General features: G+C 46.7%; 1 protein-coding gene across 1 annotated transcript; it reads right to left on the bottom strand.

Annotated features, from left to right (window-relative positions):
* Positions 1-48: 48 nt before the first annotated feature.
* Positions 49-14158, bottom strand: C21H1orf167 (chromosome 21 C1orf167 homolog). Its single transcript, XM_050909661.1, has 20 exons — positions 13721-14158; positions 13122-13165; positions 12313-12532; positions 11961-12136; positions 11370-11467; positions 10814-11000; positions 10191-10372; positions 9673-9859; positions 9275-9497; positions 8518-8699; positions 8256-8352; positions 7700-7842; positions 6967-7175; positions 6036-6180; positions 3458-3725; positions 2782-2890; positions 2300-2528; positions 2056-2191; positions 1167-1277; positions 49-439 (listed from the first exon to the last, which is right to left on the bottom strand). The coding sequence occupies exons 1-20, from the start codon at positions 14156-14158 to the stop codon at positions 380-382; spliced, it is 3444 nt and encodes a 1147-aa protein (XP_050765618.1). The 3' UTR covers positions 49-379.
* Positions 14159-16086: the final 1928 nt, after the last annotated feature.

The following is a 16086-nucleotide window of genomic DNA, read 5'->3' as shown; positions in this document are numbered from 1 at the left end:
ACTAAACTCCTGTCCAGGAAAAAAAACACTGAGTAAAGGGAGAGCCTATAAGGTGTTTTTTTGACCTTTAATCAGAACTCCAGCAAAATCAGGATCCAGAGGAGAAGGGAATGCAACCTCACAACAAAAGGGAATAATTTCTCAAAGTTGTGCTTCTAGGGAGGTAGGATACAAGTCCTTTAAAGAGGAACTTTCACTAGGTACCATCTCTTCCTGGTTGTCCTTTGGCTATCGTGCTTCTGGCGTGCAGCACTGCTTTTATCACGTGAGCAGAGCATTCGCTTTCTTGATTGCACAGGACCAGCTCTTTGTTGTGACAGCCAGCTGTATCCTCCACATGTCCTGAAATGAGCAGCAGCTGCAGGCAGGCCCTCACCATTCAGCAGCGTCCTTTGTCCTTGAGCTGGAATGCTGTTAGCTGGCGCCACCTTCCAAAGGCCTTAAATAGTAAAGTGGACAAATCAAATACTCAGGTTACCCTTGAGGGATTGCAGCCACCCTCACAGTACCTGTAAACACAGCTTTTCATCTAGCAATGGCTAATGCCAACTGCCTCACCATTCACTCAGAGCCCTTCCCTGTCTCCCCTATGTTCCTGTAGCCACTAAGTGAAGTGCAGAGTACAAATCAATGTGAGAAAAGAAAGACCAATGCCCCCTCTGCCCTCTAATTTCAGTATTTGCTCTCATCTCGTTAAAGGACGACCTAATCCTGCATGGATCTTTGGGAGGCAGGCAGAGGAGCAAACTGGCTATTTGCGCTCTAAGGCTTTGCCTGCTCAGTCAAATTTATAGCAATTTGCCTGCCCCTGGGTGCAAGTCAGCACAGTCCTCCTGCACCAATGTGGAGCCTGTATCTTTCCTGAGTGGGCTCTTGAGAGGCAGGGGATTAGTGGATTAACATCTCTGGTGACAGTGGGGAAGGGGGCACACATCAGGGAAACTGACTGCTGACACAAAGCTTTGAAAAACACCCAAAGATGACCCCATATAAAGCTGGAAGCTATTTCCCTTTGTTATAGGCAAGTCCCATTCCTTAATGTATTCAGCTTCTCCCTAAACAAGTGCTTTGTGCAGGGAGAGAGATACAGGGAACACTAGTTGTCCCTTTGGGGTGCTTTTTGGTCCACTGATGTCCACGGAATTAAAGCAGTCATAAATGCTTACCTGAGATAGCAGGCTCCTGGCTTCCTCCTCCAAAAAATTCTGCACCACACAGCTTTGCAAATGTCGTCGTCTCCATACCCTCCAGGCCTTTTCTATCAGCCGCTGCTGGTCCTGCCAGGAAAAAGAGGCAGTGCACAGATTAATTGGGCTCTGGCAGGCAACTACCTCACTTCCCTCTTGTCCCACCTTGCTTCCAGCTGCTCGGCTGGGTCCCTCTTGAATGACTTTGCATTGGTAACAAACAAAGCTGACTACTAACAAAGCTCTTGCTGAACTACTGTCTCCTGCAAATATTGTGGCTAATTAAGTCACAGTACCCTGGGGAAAGGACAGTGCTCCATCAGTGCTCTGGCACAGCTCCTCAGTGACTATGGATGCGCTCGCTATATGTGCGTCATCTTGTCCCACGGGCAGGCAGGTCAGAGCACATCTTACACAGCTAATGCCAAGGAAGCCAGACAGAACATGGGTCTGTTCCATAGATGGCTAGGGCCTGAGCAGAAGGGGAAGCCAAATGACAGCCCTTGGTAGGCTGTGGACACCAGAGGGATGTATCAGGAACACAGATAAGGACAAAGATTGTAATACTTGCTGTGGACTTTTTGCACAGGCTACAGACAATCTATACAAATCATCCTGTCTCAGCTTCCCATCTGTAAGATGGAATAAAGCACAACTAAATATGTGGATATGCCAGTCTGCCATGCTGGCATTTCAAAGAGAAAGATGGAAAAAGTAGCCACAGCAGCAAATCAGGACTTCTGGTGCACTCTGGTACTTGTTAAATCCCCAGGTCTCATCTCCCAGGATGTATATGAGGCTGCAAGCAGAGCAGGCTTGCCCAGTAACACCCATCACTGCCACCCTGGTGGCAGTACCAGACACTCACCAACACCTGAGCCAGTACCACCACCCTGCTGGCTTCTTTCCACTGATGCCATCCCCTTGCCAGACAGCGCAGTCTCCTGTCACGCTGCCACTGGTGAAGTATCACCGTGTGATGCCACCACCTCAGATACTTCCTCCTATAGGCAAGAGGGGAAAATAAGCTTTATCAGCCCAACAGCCCTACAAGGGAGTCCTTCCCTGACAGCAGCAACAAGACGAAGCCCAGAGCCCTCCACTCCACTTACCCAAGCCACTTCTCATCCCACTCCTCCAAGTCCACCTCTGCTTTGTTCTGGATTCTTGCATGTGCAGGAGAGGGTCCTACCACACCAGGTCTCTCTACCAGGTGAGGGAGCAGCAACCTTTCAGCCCTGTTTTGGTTTCTGTAGATCACCAGCCAGCGGTGAATGGCACTGGGAAAAAGCCCAAGAGGGGCAGCTGGTGCTGAACCCTTTTCTCTGCCTCTTCTGCTTTCTAGGAAAGAAAAGAGGAATCACACAGGAGCTAACCTCAGAGGCAGAGAAGCAGAGATCAGAGCGGTCATGGGCCCTTAGTCCTTTGGCTCCTGAACACAGAAGCAAGCCACAATCAGAGTTTGACTGCCATGAGCACCTACTCCACAGAGGAATCCCAGTCGCCTGGCTGGCAAACACTACTGCCCTTCCCTCCTCACTCACACTCCCCACATGGCCCCATGAAAGGAAGAGAGGAGCGGGCATTTTCTTACTCATGGACCAAGACAGAGACATCTTCCTGCTCTTCCTAGCGCCTATCAGGGTACTGCACTGCCGTGAGCACTGGGAAAAGGCAGCTGCTTTTGTCCAGTAGTTGCAGGCCTGCAAAAAGAAATAACACAGCTGCAGCTAAGACTAAACACAATGCGCACAGACAGCACACACACAAACTAGCCTTAGAGATACACTTATGTTCATATCCCTGCAAGTAATGTGCTAGACCCCAGGCTGGAAACTGCACAGATGAGATCCCAGCAGGACTGACTCAGCCCTTCCAAATCAATCGACCCCTTTGTGGTTTTCTAGCTGTGAGTCTTTTAAAAAAGCTGCAACTCTGACAGCTTGCTCTGCTCTGCAGGGACAGTGATTATCCCATCTCATTCTTGAGAAGAGAGGAAGGAGTAGTCCTGTCTCTCTGGTCAAAATGTCCCCATTCCTTTTTGCTGTGCTCCAGATGGTTGCTGCTATCAGTGCCAGATTATGGTGATGAAGTTGCGTGCACAGTCTAAAGAATTTCAAGGCAGGGACTAAGCAGTCACCATGAGTCAAACCAGGTTTTTATACAAAGCCTTGTCACTGTATCTCAGTGCCTAGTGACTCACTGAGGTCTTCACGAGAGAACAGGCATTTAAGAATAACTGTCTCATAGGGACCTTCATCTTTTCTTACCTGTTTTACAGTAGCCACAGATCCTAGGCGCAGGGCTTGCTGTCCCCTTGAGGCCAATCGCCAGCGGTGACAGGCTTTACCCTGAGAGGGTTCCCGCCACTTGTGGTTTCTCTCTCCCGGCACCCGCTGTTCAGCTCTCAAGAATTTCACCCTCCACTCGGTAAAGCTCACAACTAGGAGACGGTGCTCTCTGACCCTTTTAAAACAAGAGAGGGCTTCGTGCTGCCTCAGTCTACAAGCAGTGACCTGGGCCCACGTGACTAGGCACCTGAAAAACAATACAAGCACAGAAAAGCGGCAGATGCCTAAAGTCACATTTCCATGTCAGCACTGAACAGGCTAGAGAACAATTCCACCTTCTCACCCCACCCTGCAGTGTCACGCGTAAGTGGTCAAGGCAAGCAGAAGAGCATTCAACAAGAAAAAACGCTGTTCCTACTATTCCTTCTGCAGTCAACATTTATGTATCTTTCTCCGTGTTACTTATTTTTCCAGTGCCTTGTCCTTGGGAGGTGTAAGTTCAGACTCCTCAACTACAGTGTCCTTCTGCTAAAAACTTGCCCTCATTTTACTTCAGATTCCCAGCACTGTTACCTTTCAACTCCTCAAAGCCCAGGAGTATGTATGCTTCCTTCTGGCCATTTTAGCATTTCCTCCTCTTCAAAGGCCTCTGCAAACTGAATGCAATGTTATACTATGTTTTTCCTTTGCCTACAAAACAAATGCTTTTCCTAGGCTGCCTTGCCACTACACATAGTGGACCCCTCAAAAAAAGAAAGGAATTAAATTAGTTAGTCTTCAATCTTTCTCTGTGCCAGCAGCTGACCTTTAGGACGATGGTTGAGGAAGGCTTTTTCTTTATGGGATGAGAATAAAACTGCTAAAATCTCCTTCAGTATGGAACCCAGCAGACTCCTTAAGTCTGCTTGCTGCAGAACCAGGCTGCATTTAAGACAGCAGCTTGTTGTCAAGATTCAGGTTTTAATTTTTTTCTTGGCTGCCAGAAACTAAGGGCCTGCATACATGGGATGTACAACTGGAATCTTTATGGAGACAATTTTATTCCAAAAAAATCAATGTCTACAGGAGTTACTATTAACAGCACTGTAAATCTGCACCCATGATAATCTCTCTATATCTCACAGGCTGATGCACAGGACGCCAGTCTTCCTCTGCAACCCCAGAAGCCAATCTGCTTTTAACTCCTGGCTTATCCTTTTGGTTCCTTGTTCCACTTGGACTTTCATTATGCAAATCACCCCACTGCACCATAGGGAAGAGGTGTAAATATCCTCTGCCTGGCAGGCTTCTCTGAAGATCAAGAGAATCTATTGCAGGTTATTCTAGCATGAAAAATGCCCCCCTCAGAAGAGACAGGGCTCAGCCTGTACCATATCCAGGTGAGAAATTAGAAGCGCTCTCTCATCAAAGGAGAACTCAGAAGGAAGATTAATGGTGGGGACACACTCTACAGGAAGGAGCAACATTAAGGACTTCTCTCAAACACGCTTCCCACTAGGGTGCCACCACACAGATTGATTTGCAGAAGAAAATGCAATTGGGTGGGGTGAGTGCAGAGTCTAAGCATCACAGCCACTAAGGTTTTACTGGGTTTTTAGTTGCTCTTTCCTCTGCAGATCTTTGTCTCCTCTCAGCCTGAACCTGCAATTCAAAAGGAAATCTGCCAGGGCCAAACCTGCACTTCTCATGCCTTAAATGAATCCTTGGCATAAATAATCTTATTCATTCTTATCTTCCTGAATTATCTCAAAGAGAACCACCTGAACAATTCCTGGTTCACTACAGCTGGACACTTTGCTGTGTTTCAGGCAGACAGTAGCCTCACAGAACATAAACCACAAACAATACAGATTTCAATGAGAAAGCTACTAAACAACAGCTAAGAGAGAAAAGAAGTTGTTAATGATTGGCAGCAGACACCTTGCTCTTCCGATTAAATTCTTGTGTTTTCAAGATCGGCACCATAACATAAGACTCCAAAACATACTACAGCTTCACCTATATTGTAACTAACACCGAGATGAATTGAGTATCATGGTTCTCTCTTCATAGGCCTTACTGAATATTGCTTTTCTGCAGGAATATATTGAACTCAATTTTTGACATTAGTTTAGATTAAAATCAACACGCTGTGTCCAGAATCTAAAAGATTCATGTCTGTAAACATCAGATCTCTGTAAGACCTCTGCCCAGTATTCCTTTTGGCAAATACTGAATAATTCCAGTGGAAATGAGACTTTCACTTTTTTTAAACTACACAAATTTGTTTGCATCTCCCTTGCTTAGTTTACAAATACCACACTGCATAACTAAGACTGAACAGAAGTTCTGGAAAGAAAAGAAGTTTTGAATGAGACTAACGAGATGGGGAGTGTGTGAACAGACCCCTTAATGTAGGAACACCCTCAGGGAAGCACTCCTACAGAAGCTTCATTTACACACAAGTTATCTGTACTTTCAAACTCAAGCTGGGTCTGAATACACTGGATTCTCTGCTACATAAATTGCTCTTCACTCAAAGCTTCCCTCAGAAATGCTTTGAGGGCAGGAAACAAACCTGTGCAGGAGAAGACGTTCCCAGAATAAAGCAGCATATTTCTGCTTCCTTGTTTGGCAATACCACGTCTGCAGGACCATCCTCTTCTTCTCCTGGCAGCTGTGTTGAACCCATCGCTGCTGCAGCTCTCTCACAGCACGCTTCCCTGTGAGAGAACACAAGAGCTTGCTGAGCTGAGCCCAACGTTTTTTTGTCCCATCACAGAGTCCAGACAAGAGCAAAGAATACATCTGCTGCAAATACCAAATGGGACCAGACTTTCTGAGATTTCCTGTCCTCTCTTTAGCAGCTGAAGAGACTTTTCAACTCACCTTGTAGTTTTTTGTCTGCAAGGCAGTCAGGCTTTTTTTTTTCCCCTGCCCTTCCCCAAGCAAAGGATCACAGATCACTTCTACTCTCATCTGCAAGGCAGTTTTCCATCAAAAATTGGGAGTGTTCCTTCCCTGGCACAGTGTAAGTACTTAGCACTTAAAGCACATGGAATCCCTTGAGGGACAGGATCAGGACTGTTAAGCAGCCCCAAAAGATACACCCTGCTCCCACTGAAGCAAAGCCTGACTGTTGGGTCTGAGGAAACATGTTCAAGCTCGGAATGTGGCATCTGAACTCCATTAACTCCCCAGCTGCTAAAATGCACTGCTTGAACACTCCTTTGGTAGCGCAGGTAAGGCGAGATCCACCCCTTTTCCAATCAGCTGCCAAAGGAGCATCTCCCCTAGCACAAAGCACTACAAAACAGCAGGGCACGTGCCCCACTTGAAACCACACGAAGGCAGTGACACAGGCACTTACTGACCCCTGGACTAGTATCTGCCATTCCAGAGGAGCAGTGCACAGTTACAACCAGAAGTGGGACTTTCTCCATCCCAACCATTCCCACAGCATCCCTCTCCTACAGACACAAGTGCTGCTGTAGGATGCGGTAACTCACTTTGCCAGCAGGAATGCCAACGCCACAGAGCATCACCAGTCATCTGGTGAATGTGACACCTGAATCTCTGGTCGGCTTCCACTTTCTGGGCCAGTCTCTTCTTCCACAGGCTGAAAGCCATCTGGCAGCAATGAACTCGATGTTTTAGGGCTGCTGTTGCATTTCGGTTCTTATTTTCCATGACCCAGTGGTACCAGCTGAGAAAGGCTCTGAGAAAGACAAAGGTCGTTGCACCAACTGTAGAACTGAGAACAACTCACACAGATTCACACCCTTTTAAGTGAAACTTTAACAATAAACATACACAAGACAGAGCTTAGGAAATACATCTGATCTGTTAACATCCTTTCCACATTAAATGTCAGGGGAAACGATGGACAGGGCAAGCTGTTGGGAGTAAGGTGTTCTGTCCTAGCTGTGCCAAGCCTGTTGTGCTCTTCAACTTCCAAATGAGTAGAGAGCAAGGCCAGTTCAGTGGATAGGAAGTTACCAGGGCTTATCAGCAGCAGCGCTGGGCTTGCTCTAATTTGTGAGGCATCCCATCAAACCAGAAATGATTGTGTTCAGATATAATAATTTTGAAGCAGGAAAAAAACCAACAAAATAATGGGCTGCAAAACTCCCACTGAAGACAGAAAAAGATAGCTAGAGAAAGAATTTTTTTTTTAAAAAGGAAGTGTAGAGCTCTCAAAACAGACAGCTTTAGGAAACTTCTGGAAATCACAATAACTACCGAGACAGCTGAATGAGCCTGCAGTACTGCTGGGCCTTTACAAGTTGCTGAGTCCGAGCTGACCAGACAATGAAGTACCTCTGCAGGCAGTGTTTCTCTGCTTGGTGCCAGCAACTCTTCACCTCCTTGTCAGAACTGCAGTCCTGTAATCCAGAAAAGCAAAAAAGGGCCTTGAACTGCTGCTGTAACACAGTTACTCCATGCAGCTCAGCCCTTCTCCTTGCCACTGTGACTTCTATGATTGCCCAGCTCCCTGTTGCTAACCCCCCCACACCCCACCCCCCCCATATGAACACCCAGACATGAGGGTCTAACACATCCCTTTTAAATCCTTGACACCCGGCCAATTTCCAACTCAGCTGGCAAATAGCAGGGAAGAGTTACCTTGAGAAATGCCTCAATCTCCCAAAATTTCTGTCTGAGAGAGAAGAACAAAGACAGAACAGCAGCGAGACCTTCCATATGCTGATATTGAAACCCAAAGGCTCTTCGCTAAATTGAGCTATGCAGAAAACACTTGTACATTTACATGCATCGCACCACTTTTCAGCCTTACCTCTTCCCATGTAGAGTAACTGGTGAGAGGCTGGACATTATTGTCTGGACTCTGCAGTGCCAAAGACTGGAACTGACCTCCCACAAACCAATTTCTTCTGCAAGACAAAAGTGTTAGGGGAAAAGGGAAAGAAAAAAGAGGATAAAGTATCTGGAAGGATGGTGTGAGGTGACATGAGGGACTATCCAGAAGGAAGGAATTCAGCCAGACCAAACAAGGGGCCACTGCTACCAGCATCCCAAGGAACCAGTCTCCAACTCACCCAGATCCAGTACTCTGTGGAGGAAAGGAGGCCTGCAAGTACAGCTCCCCACCCAGCTCAGCTGGCAGCTCTGCGCATTGGTGTAGTTGCAGGAAAGAACTGTAATATGGCATGTGTGTGACATCCTCAGCAGTCAGAATGGAGGAGAAGCTCTGCTGGCTGCTGTCACTAAAACTGCATTCCTGCAGGTATAGAGGGAAGAACATGCTGTGAGGTAAGTGTCCTCACAGTGGAATCACTCAGCTAACAGTTCTGATCATGCCATTTACTCCTCTTTTTGGCAAGCATTCAGGGAAACCCAGGATGCATCCGAAGGAACGGCAGGCTTGCAAGCACAGCTCTGGAGTGCAAACATGTAAGTGATGGCAAAGTTATTTCTATACTGAATAGTTATACAGTTATTTCTGCGCTGAGAAAAGGGGAAACAGGCATATGCACTTTCCCAGTGATGAGGCTCTTTGTACCTCACCCCTTCCACCTTGCAGCCACAAACAGCAGCAAGTGCACAAGAGAACCTCACTAGCTCAGCACCTCCCCATATCACTAAATGATGAACCAGGAAGGACACAGAGAGAAGTGACTTTACGATTTCTGATTACATTTAAACTCCAGGACCCTACAGGCTCAGCGCTCTTCAGGCCTAAATACTAAGCACAGTTTGCTGGTGACAATATCACGTTGAAGCAGAAATTTTCCCCTGAAAAATCCCAGCAATTTAATACCCCAGAGCAGTCTGGATGTATCAAGACCTCCTTACCTTTTCCAGTGAGCTTTGAGAGGCCAGAGTAGCTGGAGCACTGCTGTCAAATCCGGAAGATGTTGAGAGGTCCTCAGAAAACAGCATGGCAAGAGGTTCTTCATAGACAGTCCTGTGCGAGTGCTTAGGACTTTGTTCAATTGTCTTCAGCACGAGACACTTTTGGTACCATAATTTCAGAGCTTTTCTGAGTCTACACTGCTCCAAAGTCTGAGAGAAAGAACTGAGACAGAAGATATTGAGACAGAAAAGTGACTGAAAAGGGATACCAGAGGGGGACACTAGTACAGACACAATGGATGATAGATGGTAAAAGGGGTTCTTCCAGAAGGACCAGCAAGTCAAGTGGACACTACCAATGAGGGCAGGGCTCCAGGAACTGGCTCTTCTTCACTCACTCAGCTCTGTGATGCTCGCACAGCCTTGCTTTCCACAGCAGGTACACTCTCTGGAGCGTCACCTTTTGGCAGAAGTCATCAAAAGAGTAGCCTGTTTTCTCCGGAAACCGTCTCTCTACAGTCCACAATGGCTGTTCTTCATGCCTCTTTGTCGCAGTCTTGTCAGTTACTGAGCTTATAACTGGTCCTTAACCAGTTACAGAGAGTGACAAGAGACAACGTTTGTCAGAAGGCATTCCTAAGAAACTCAGCCCAGCCCAGCCCTCAAACTGCTTCTTTTCAGCAAGGTTTAAGACTTTCTGCTAGGTTTATGAAGCAGAGCAACAAATCTCCCTGTAGCTTCACTGACACGTCCAGAACAACTAGTCCTCTGCGCACTCTGATTTGTTAATACCCTGTATCACCTGAGCCTCTCTGTTATCAGGCTGTTTTCAGCTGTTTTTCACCATACAAGAAGAGGAGGAAGGAGCTTAAGCACCTCCAAATCTTAGATTCTGCACAGACCCCAAGCTGCTCACCATAACGCTGCCTCCATCGTAGGAGGAAGTAGTTCACCATTGCCTGCTTATCACCTTCTCTGACCTGCAGCATCTGAACCCACTGCTGGAAGTATTTCCTCAGTGATACTGCTCTGAGACGGGCCAGGTTGCACCTGTAACGTGCCTTCTGCTCAACAGTCTCCTTCCATGCACTGAAGCACCTGAGAATACCAAAGGAAAATAAAACTACATGGAAAACCAGGTGTACAAGCTTGTGTCTCCTCCTGAGACTGGGTTTAGTTCAGGAAAGACAGACAGACGCTGTCATCTTCTGAGCTTCTATTTGTTTATTTCATTAAAAAACCACTGTCATGCTTAGAGCACAGCGGCACAGTGGGTGCTCTCGGGTTTGGTCTTTCAGAACATCAAAGGTCAGGACCAAAAAGCTTTGGCAGCGCACAGGAGGCAAGTCGTAACGTCTCTGGCCACAGTAGTTCCTTTTCATTTTTCTATTCCTACTTTCATCTTTATTAACTCCTAAAACAAAAGAATAGATGGCATTAAGATGGAACAACACATCACTGTCTGGGTTAGCTCTGTCATTCCTTGGACTTTCACAGTGAACAGACTTTTCACATGAAAAATAGACCTCATCAACTTACCGGGAGACCAAGTTTCTTTGGATCCGAGTTCTCAGTGCTAAAATCTGTTCCATTTCCAAGCATCGGGAACGCCACACCCAGAAAATGTTTTGTAGCTGCTTCTTTTCCAGCAGAGCACGGGCTTCCAAAAGCCTGGCTTCCTCTTTGCTCAGCAGCTCCTTCTGCAGGCGCCACAGTCTGAAAGCTGCTGTGTTGCAGGGCAGGAAGAGATTGACAGGAAGAAAAAATAACTTAGAAGAACTTCAAACAACTTAGTGTCACACAGCAAACATCCTCTGGGTGAATTCCAGCTGTCTGAGAAAGGGCACTTAAGGGAGACAGCTCACATTGCTGGAGCAACAGCATCTGCTGCAGCTGAATTAATACAAGGAACAAGGCAAAAGGTGTATGACACAGTGAGTGGGCCACCCTCCACCATCACAGATACCGGCCCAGCTATTTGCAGGATCAGGTTCTGAAAGAGTCTGGTCAAAGCAACAACTAGACACAAACCAAGAAACATGGTGAAACACTGATTACCTCCAAGCTGTTCCAAGGCTATGGAACATGTGCTTACCAGCTAGCCGTCTCATATCTCTGATTGCTTGAACTCTCCAGCAGAACTCATCTCCTCTCTGCCTACGATGAAGCTGTGTCCACAGTCCTCTCTCCACCCTGAAAGAGTCACAAGCATGCTTTAACACGCATCTGTCCAAAGCGGCACTCAGAGAACAGAATCCAGAGCCTTCCTTCTCCCTAGGTAGCTCTCTCTTTTTGTCTGGACTTGTTCTTCTGCCTTCAAAATCAGAAGGCACAACAAAAGGTTTTTCTTTTGACACTTCTACTGTCCTGCTGGAGGCTGTAGTATTGCCTCACTCCAATCTCATTTATACCTGTATCACATATGCAGGTGATAGCTGAACTCAAGAAATAGTACAGGAGTATTTCTGTCAGACACTCAAATCAGACTGAAAACACTAGTGCACAGAAGCTCTGGAATAGGATTGTCTAGTTCTTAAAACTAAGTTACTAATTCTTGCAGTGCTTATCTGCAGCAATACATCCAAGGACCTGGAAACAAGTTTCCCACCAGTTGAGAAAAATTTCTCCCTGTGTTTGTAAACCTCCACTTGTCCAAGATAACACAAAGAGAATGCTCTCAGCTTACCTACAAGCCTGCTCAGCTTCCTTTGAGTATCCTACTGTAAGCTGGTGCTGAGCTGAGGTTGTCATAGTTGCTAATCTTCCTACTCCAAAAAACCCCACTGATGAACTCTGGGTATAAGAATATGGCTCAGGCTGCAGAGCTTGCTTCTTGCTCCGTTTTGCCACAGCTTCCCTCCACTGAAGGAGAAACCACATGATTAGAACAAACTGCAGGCAGAGTATCAGGGTCCACATCACTGAATTTCACACAGGGTACCCCTTCCTCCTCCCTGTCCAAATAGGATTTCTGCCTTCTCTGATTGCACAACAGAAAACTCATGGCACCACTTCTACTGTCCCTAGCCCATCCTCACCCTGCAGAAGCTGACAGCTAGCAGAGCCGAGGCATGTCTCTGCTGGGCTACCTCCAGCTGCATCCTCCTCTGGTGCACAGCCCACTGCAAAGCACCAAGGACCTTCCGAAGCAGTTGATGTCTGTAAAGCTGCCTGGCTGCAGCCCTTTTCCAGAGGATGTGTCCCCTCCAGGCTTGGAAACACCTAGTTAGCATTTGTCTGTCACACAAGTGCTGGAAACTTAAAGAGAAAAAACAAAAAGTGAGCTCCAGTTAACAAAAAGGAAAGTTAAACACAGCCAGGAGGTGGCAATCAGAGTTCAGCCATCAAGCTGAAAAGAGGTGTTTCAAATCATTCTCTCTGAAGAGTGAAAAACCTGCAGCCTCACAGCAAATTAAGGTTTCACTGTTGCAACCAATTTAGGAAACTCACACACATCTCATCCACAGGTCACAAATTTGAATCCCATCTCATGGATAAGCCCAGTTCTTGGATCTTTGCTAACTATGCAGTGAGCATGCCGGAATTTGCTGCACTGAAAAGTAGCATATATGGTACCAATGCTTTTTCATTGCTAGCAACAACCAAGGTTGAATTTAGAAGCTAGAATTTAAAAGATACAGAAATTATTTTTTACAGCATGCTCCATTCTAGATGGCAACCCTTTGAAAAGAAACGGATGCAGCCCCTGAGCCAACCACAGCAGAATAACGTAGGTTAAGTCCTAAAACCAAACATTCCCAGGAACATGGCTCCTTAGCCACTTTCCAGCAGTATTCCTGCCCTGTTAACTACCAGCACACTCACACATAAACAGAGAGTCTTTTACCTTTGCTCATTCACCTTCAATGACCAGCAGCTGTTCTCCAAGACCTGCAAACAGACAAAAGACAGTAACTCAGATGATTATTCACACTACTCTACTCTGTTGAAGAATTTATCTGTGCCTAGCACGGCAAGTCATTTTGGACGGAGACCAGAACAGTGCTGCCTCCGGGTAGCGTATTATGTCAGATGCCTTTGACACTGCCCCCACCGTTGTTCTGTGAATACTCTTACATACTTCAGACATGGAAAAGCACAACAAAACTGAAATCTCAGGGCCCTGCAACTATGCACAGAGTAAAAACCAGTTTAATGCTTTCCCTCTGCATGCAGATTCGGAGAATATAAACAGGTGTTCACATTCCCAAGGACAACCAAGTTAACAAGCTGGTCTTTAGGACGAAGCATGCGAGACGGAAAGATCCGTATGTTGGGATGGAGCAGGACCATAAGAGGATAATCTGGCCATTCAGTGCCAGAAAAAATTATAGGACAAGCATCCCCATCACTGTTGTACCTCAACTCTGCACCTGTAGCATGAAGTAGAAACAAGCACAAGTAATATCTGTGAACAGGGATGCTACACAGTGAGCACACCCTCACCTCTCTGGACACAGTTTCCTGTGTCTGGCTCCCTTCTTCACAGCACTGTGGTTCTTTGGCACTCCTCTCCACAGAAGGTTCTTCAGGCTGGTCGACATTGGCGTCAGCTTCCCAATTCCTCCAGCTGCTTTGGTAGGAGTATTTGTTTCTCCTTCCTTCTCTGCTCACATTCACACAATCTATGTCAGAATATTCACCAAAGCCTTCTACAACCTGAATACCGAAAGGGCTGGACTGGCTGCTTCCCACCACAGCCACTCTTCTGGCCGCTCCTGACCTAGAGTCACACACCTCTTCTGACTCTTTGCTGGACTTAACATGAGGTTCAGAGTTGTTGACTTCTACAGATTTAATACTAAGCTGCTGGACTGGTCTAAACCCTTTATCTCCAGGAGGAGAAGCGACTCTCACACGCACTTCCCTTGGAGTCCCATACATGGCTACACCAACGTTCATCTGAGCCGCCCCCAAATCTGTCTCTAGTGACACCTGCAGACCCTCTGGATACAGACTGGCTGGAAGGTCTTTCTTCCAAGATACAGCACACAGGGATGCCCCAAGAGATGTCTCTTCTCCTTTAAGAGCCTTTTCAGGGGAATGACTTTTTCTGTGAACATAAAGACTACCAGTTTCCAGAGTTGGCTTTGCCTGGGACTGGCATCTGAAATAAGGGGAGCAATTGTAGGAGAAATCTGCTTCTGTATCCACTAGCCCGCCAGAGCCCACCCCAGAAGAGAGGGTTTCTGGCTGGATGTCAGCTGAAATTTTGGTTCTCCATGTTTTTGAGTCAATGTGTCCGTATCTGTGAGAGACAGAGAGAGGTTCTGCACAACTGAAGTCCCTTGTCACTGCAGCAAGGCTCCAGTCTTTAGCAAATGGGACACCCCATTTCAGTCTTGCCTGAGCAGCACTGGTCTTTACTCCAGCTAGCTGTTCTCCTGCGCTCAGGATACTAGGAGGTGAATCATCAGGAGCAAAGTACAAACTGCCACTGACTGCAGAAGACTTGGGCTCCAGAGGGAGGGAGCCCCGTATACCCATCAAAGCAGTTTCTTGCTTAAGCCTCTGGATTGAACAGTACAAACTAGCAGAAATCTGTGAGGACTGCAAAAGAGACTGAAGGGACTCCAAACCAGATGGGTCAAGATCCCCCAAGGTCAGGGCTGAACTACGACAAGCGTTCACACTTTCACTTGAGCTCCTTGAAGAGGGACACACCACTAATTCATGCCTAAGAGGGGAATCTACAGTACGAGATGACAAACATGCATTGACCAGCGAAGGATTCACAGGATCCATACAAGACGCAGCAGGAGGCTGATGCTGTTGTTTTTCCACTGGATAGTCACTATTCTCGTTCCTACTTTCTAAATAGCGATAGCGAGCAGTGTGTATGGAGCAGCTGCCAGCTGCCTTTGCTTTCTGATGGTGTTGTTGAGGAAAGTCAATACTCTCACTCCTTCTCCCTTCTAAACTATATGTCTCAAGGCGTGAGTGTCTCTGAGAGGGATTCACAGCAGGGAGCACTAACAAAGCAAGATGGGGAATCCTATGAGCCACACACTTAGTGCTGTGCTGCTGCAGCCTAGAGCAGAGATTATTCTGCTGCAGGAAGCAGGAACTGGAGAACCAACTGGTGGTGTCCCGGAACGGCTGAGAAGGGCAGGAGAGATTAGTCTGTCTCAGACTGGGATCTCTCTTCCTAGCTGACAGAGGTGCGGTACACAGCTGGCCTTGTTCTGCTGTCTGGCTGGGAATTACACTGAATGCCGCAGCCTCAAGCCAGTCATGAGAAATGTCTACTTGACTTCTAGTGCCCAAATACAGATCAACATTCACGTTCTTCTGAATGTTTCTTTGCTCTGAAGAAAAAGAAGAAGAAATATAAACAAAGGAGCATGCATACTTCTCATCACATCTTGCCTAGTTTGCCAAAGGCTTTGGGTACTTTCCTTATGAATTTCTTGTCTCCAATCCACCAGCCTCAGTCCTGAAAGTATTACGGACACTACTCTCTTCCTGTTTCTCAGCAGACAATCACGTCTGGCAGAGCAGGAATGATTGAAGGGGACAGACTCACTTCTCAACAGAAAACCTGGAAAACAAAGACTTCCAGCATTACGCATGCGCCTGCCACCTCAAAAAGAACTTGTTGCTAGCAAGGCTGAATTATCCTGCTGCCAAGACAAGGTAGTCTGTAGCTGCTTTTCCAGAATGCTTTACATCTAAGCAGATCTACGTGACACCAAACAAGAATAGGTCTAAAAGAAAACGTTTTTACAGAAGTCAGAGTAACGTGATTCCAGCTGAAGTACAATGCTTATCCCTCTTCACTGATTGGAAATCCAGCTCAGATCTCCTCCACA

The sequence above is a fragment of the Gymnogyps californianus genome, chromosome 21 (assembly GCF_018139145.2).
Source record: "Gymnogyps californianus isolate 813 chromosome 21, ASM1813914v2, whole genome shotgun sequence".
Taxonomy (NCBI): domain Eukaryota; kingdom Metazoa; phylum Chordata; class Aves; order Accipitriformes; family Cathartidae; genus Gymnogyps; species Gymnogyps californianus.
Note: the sequence above shows the minus strand (reverse complement) of the source record. Positions and strands in the feature narration are given on the sequence as shown.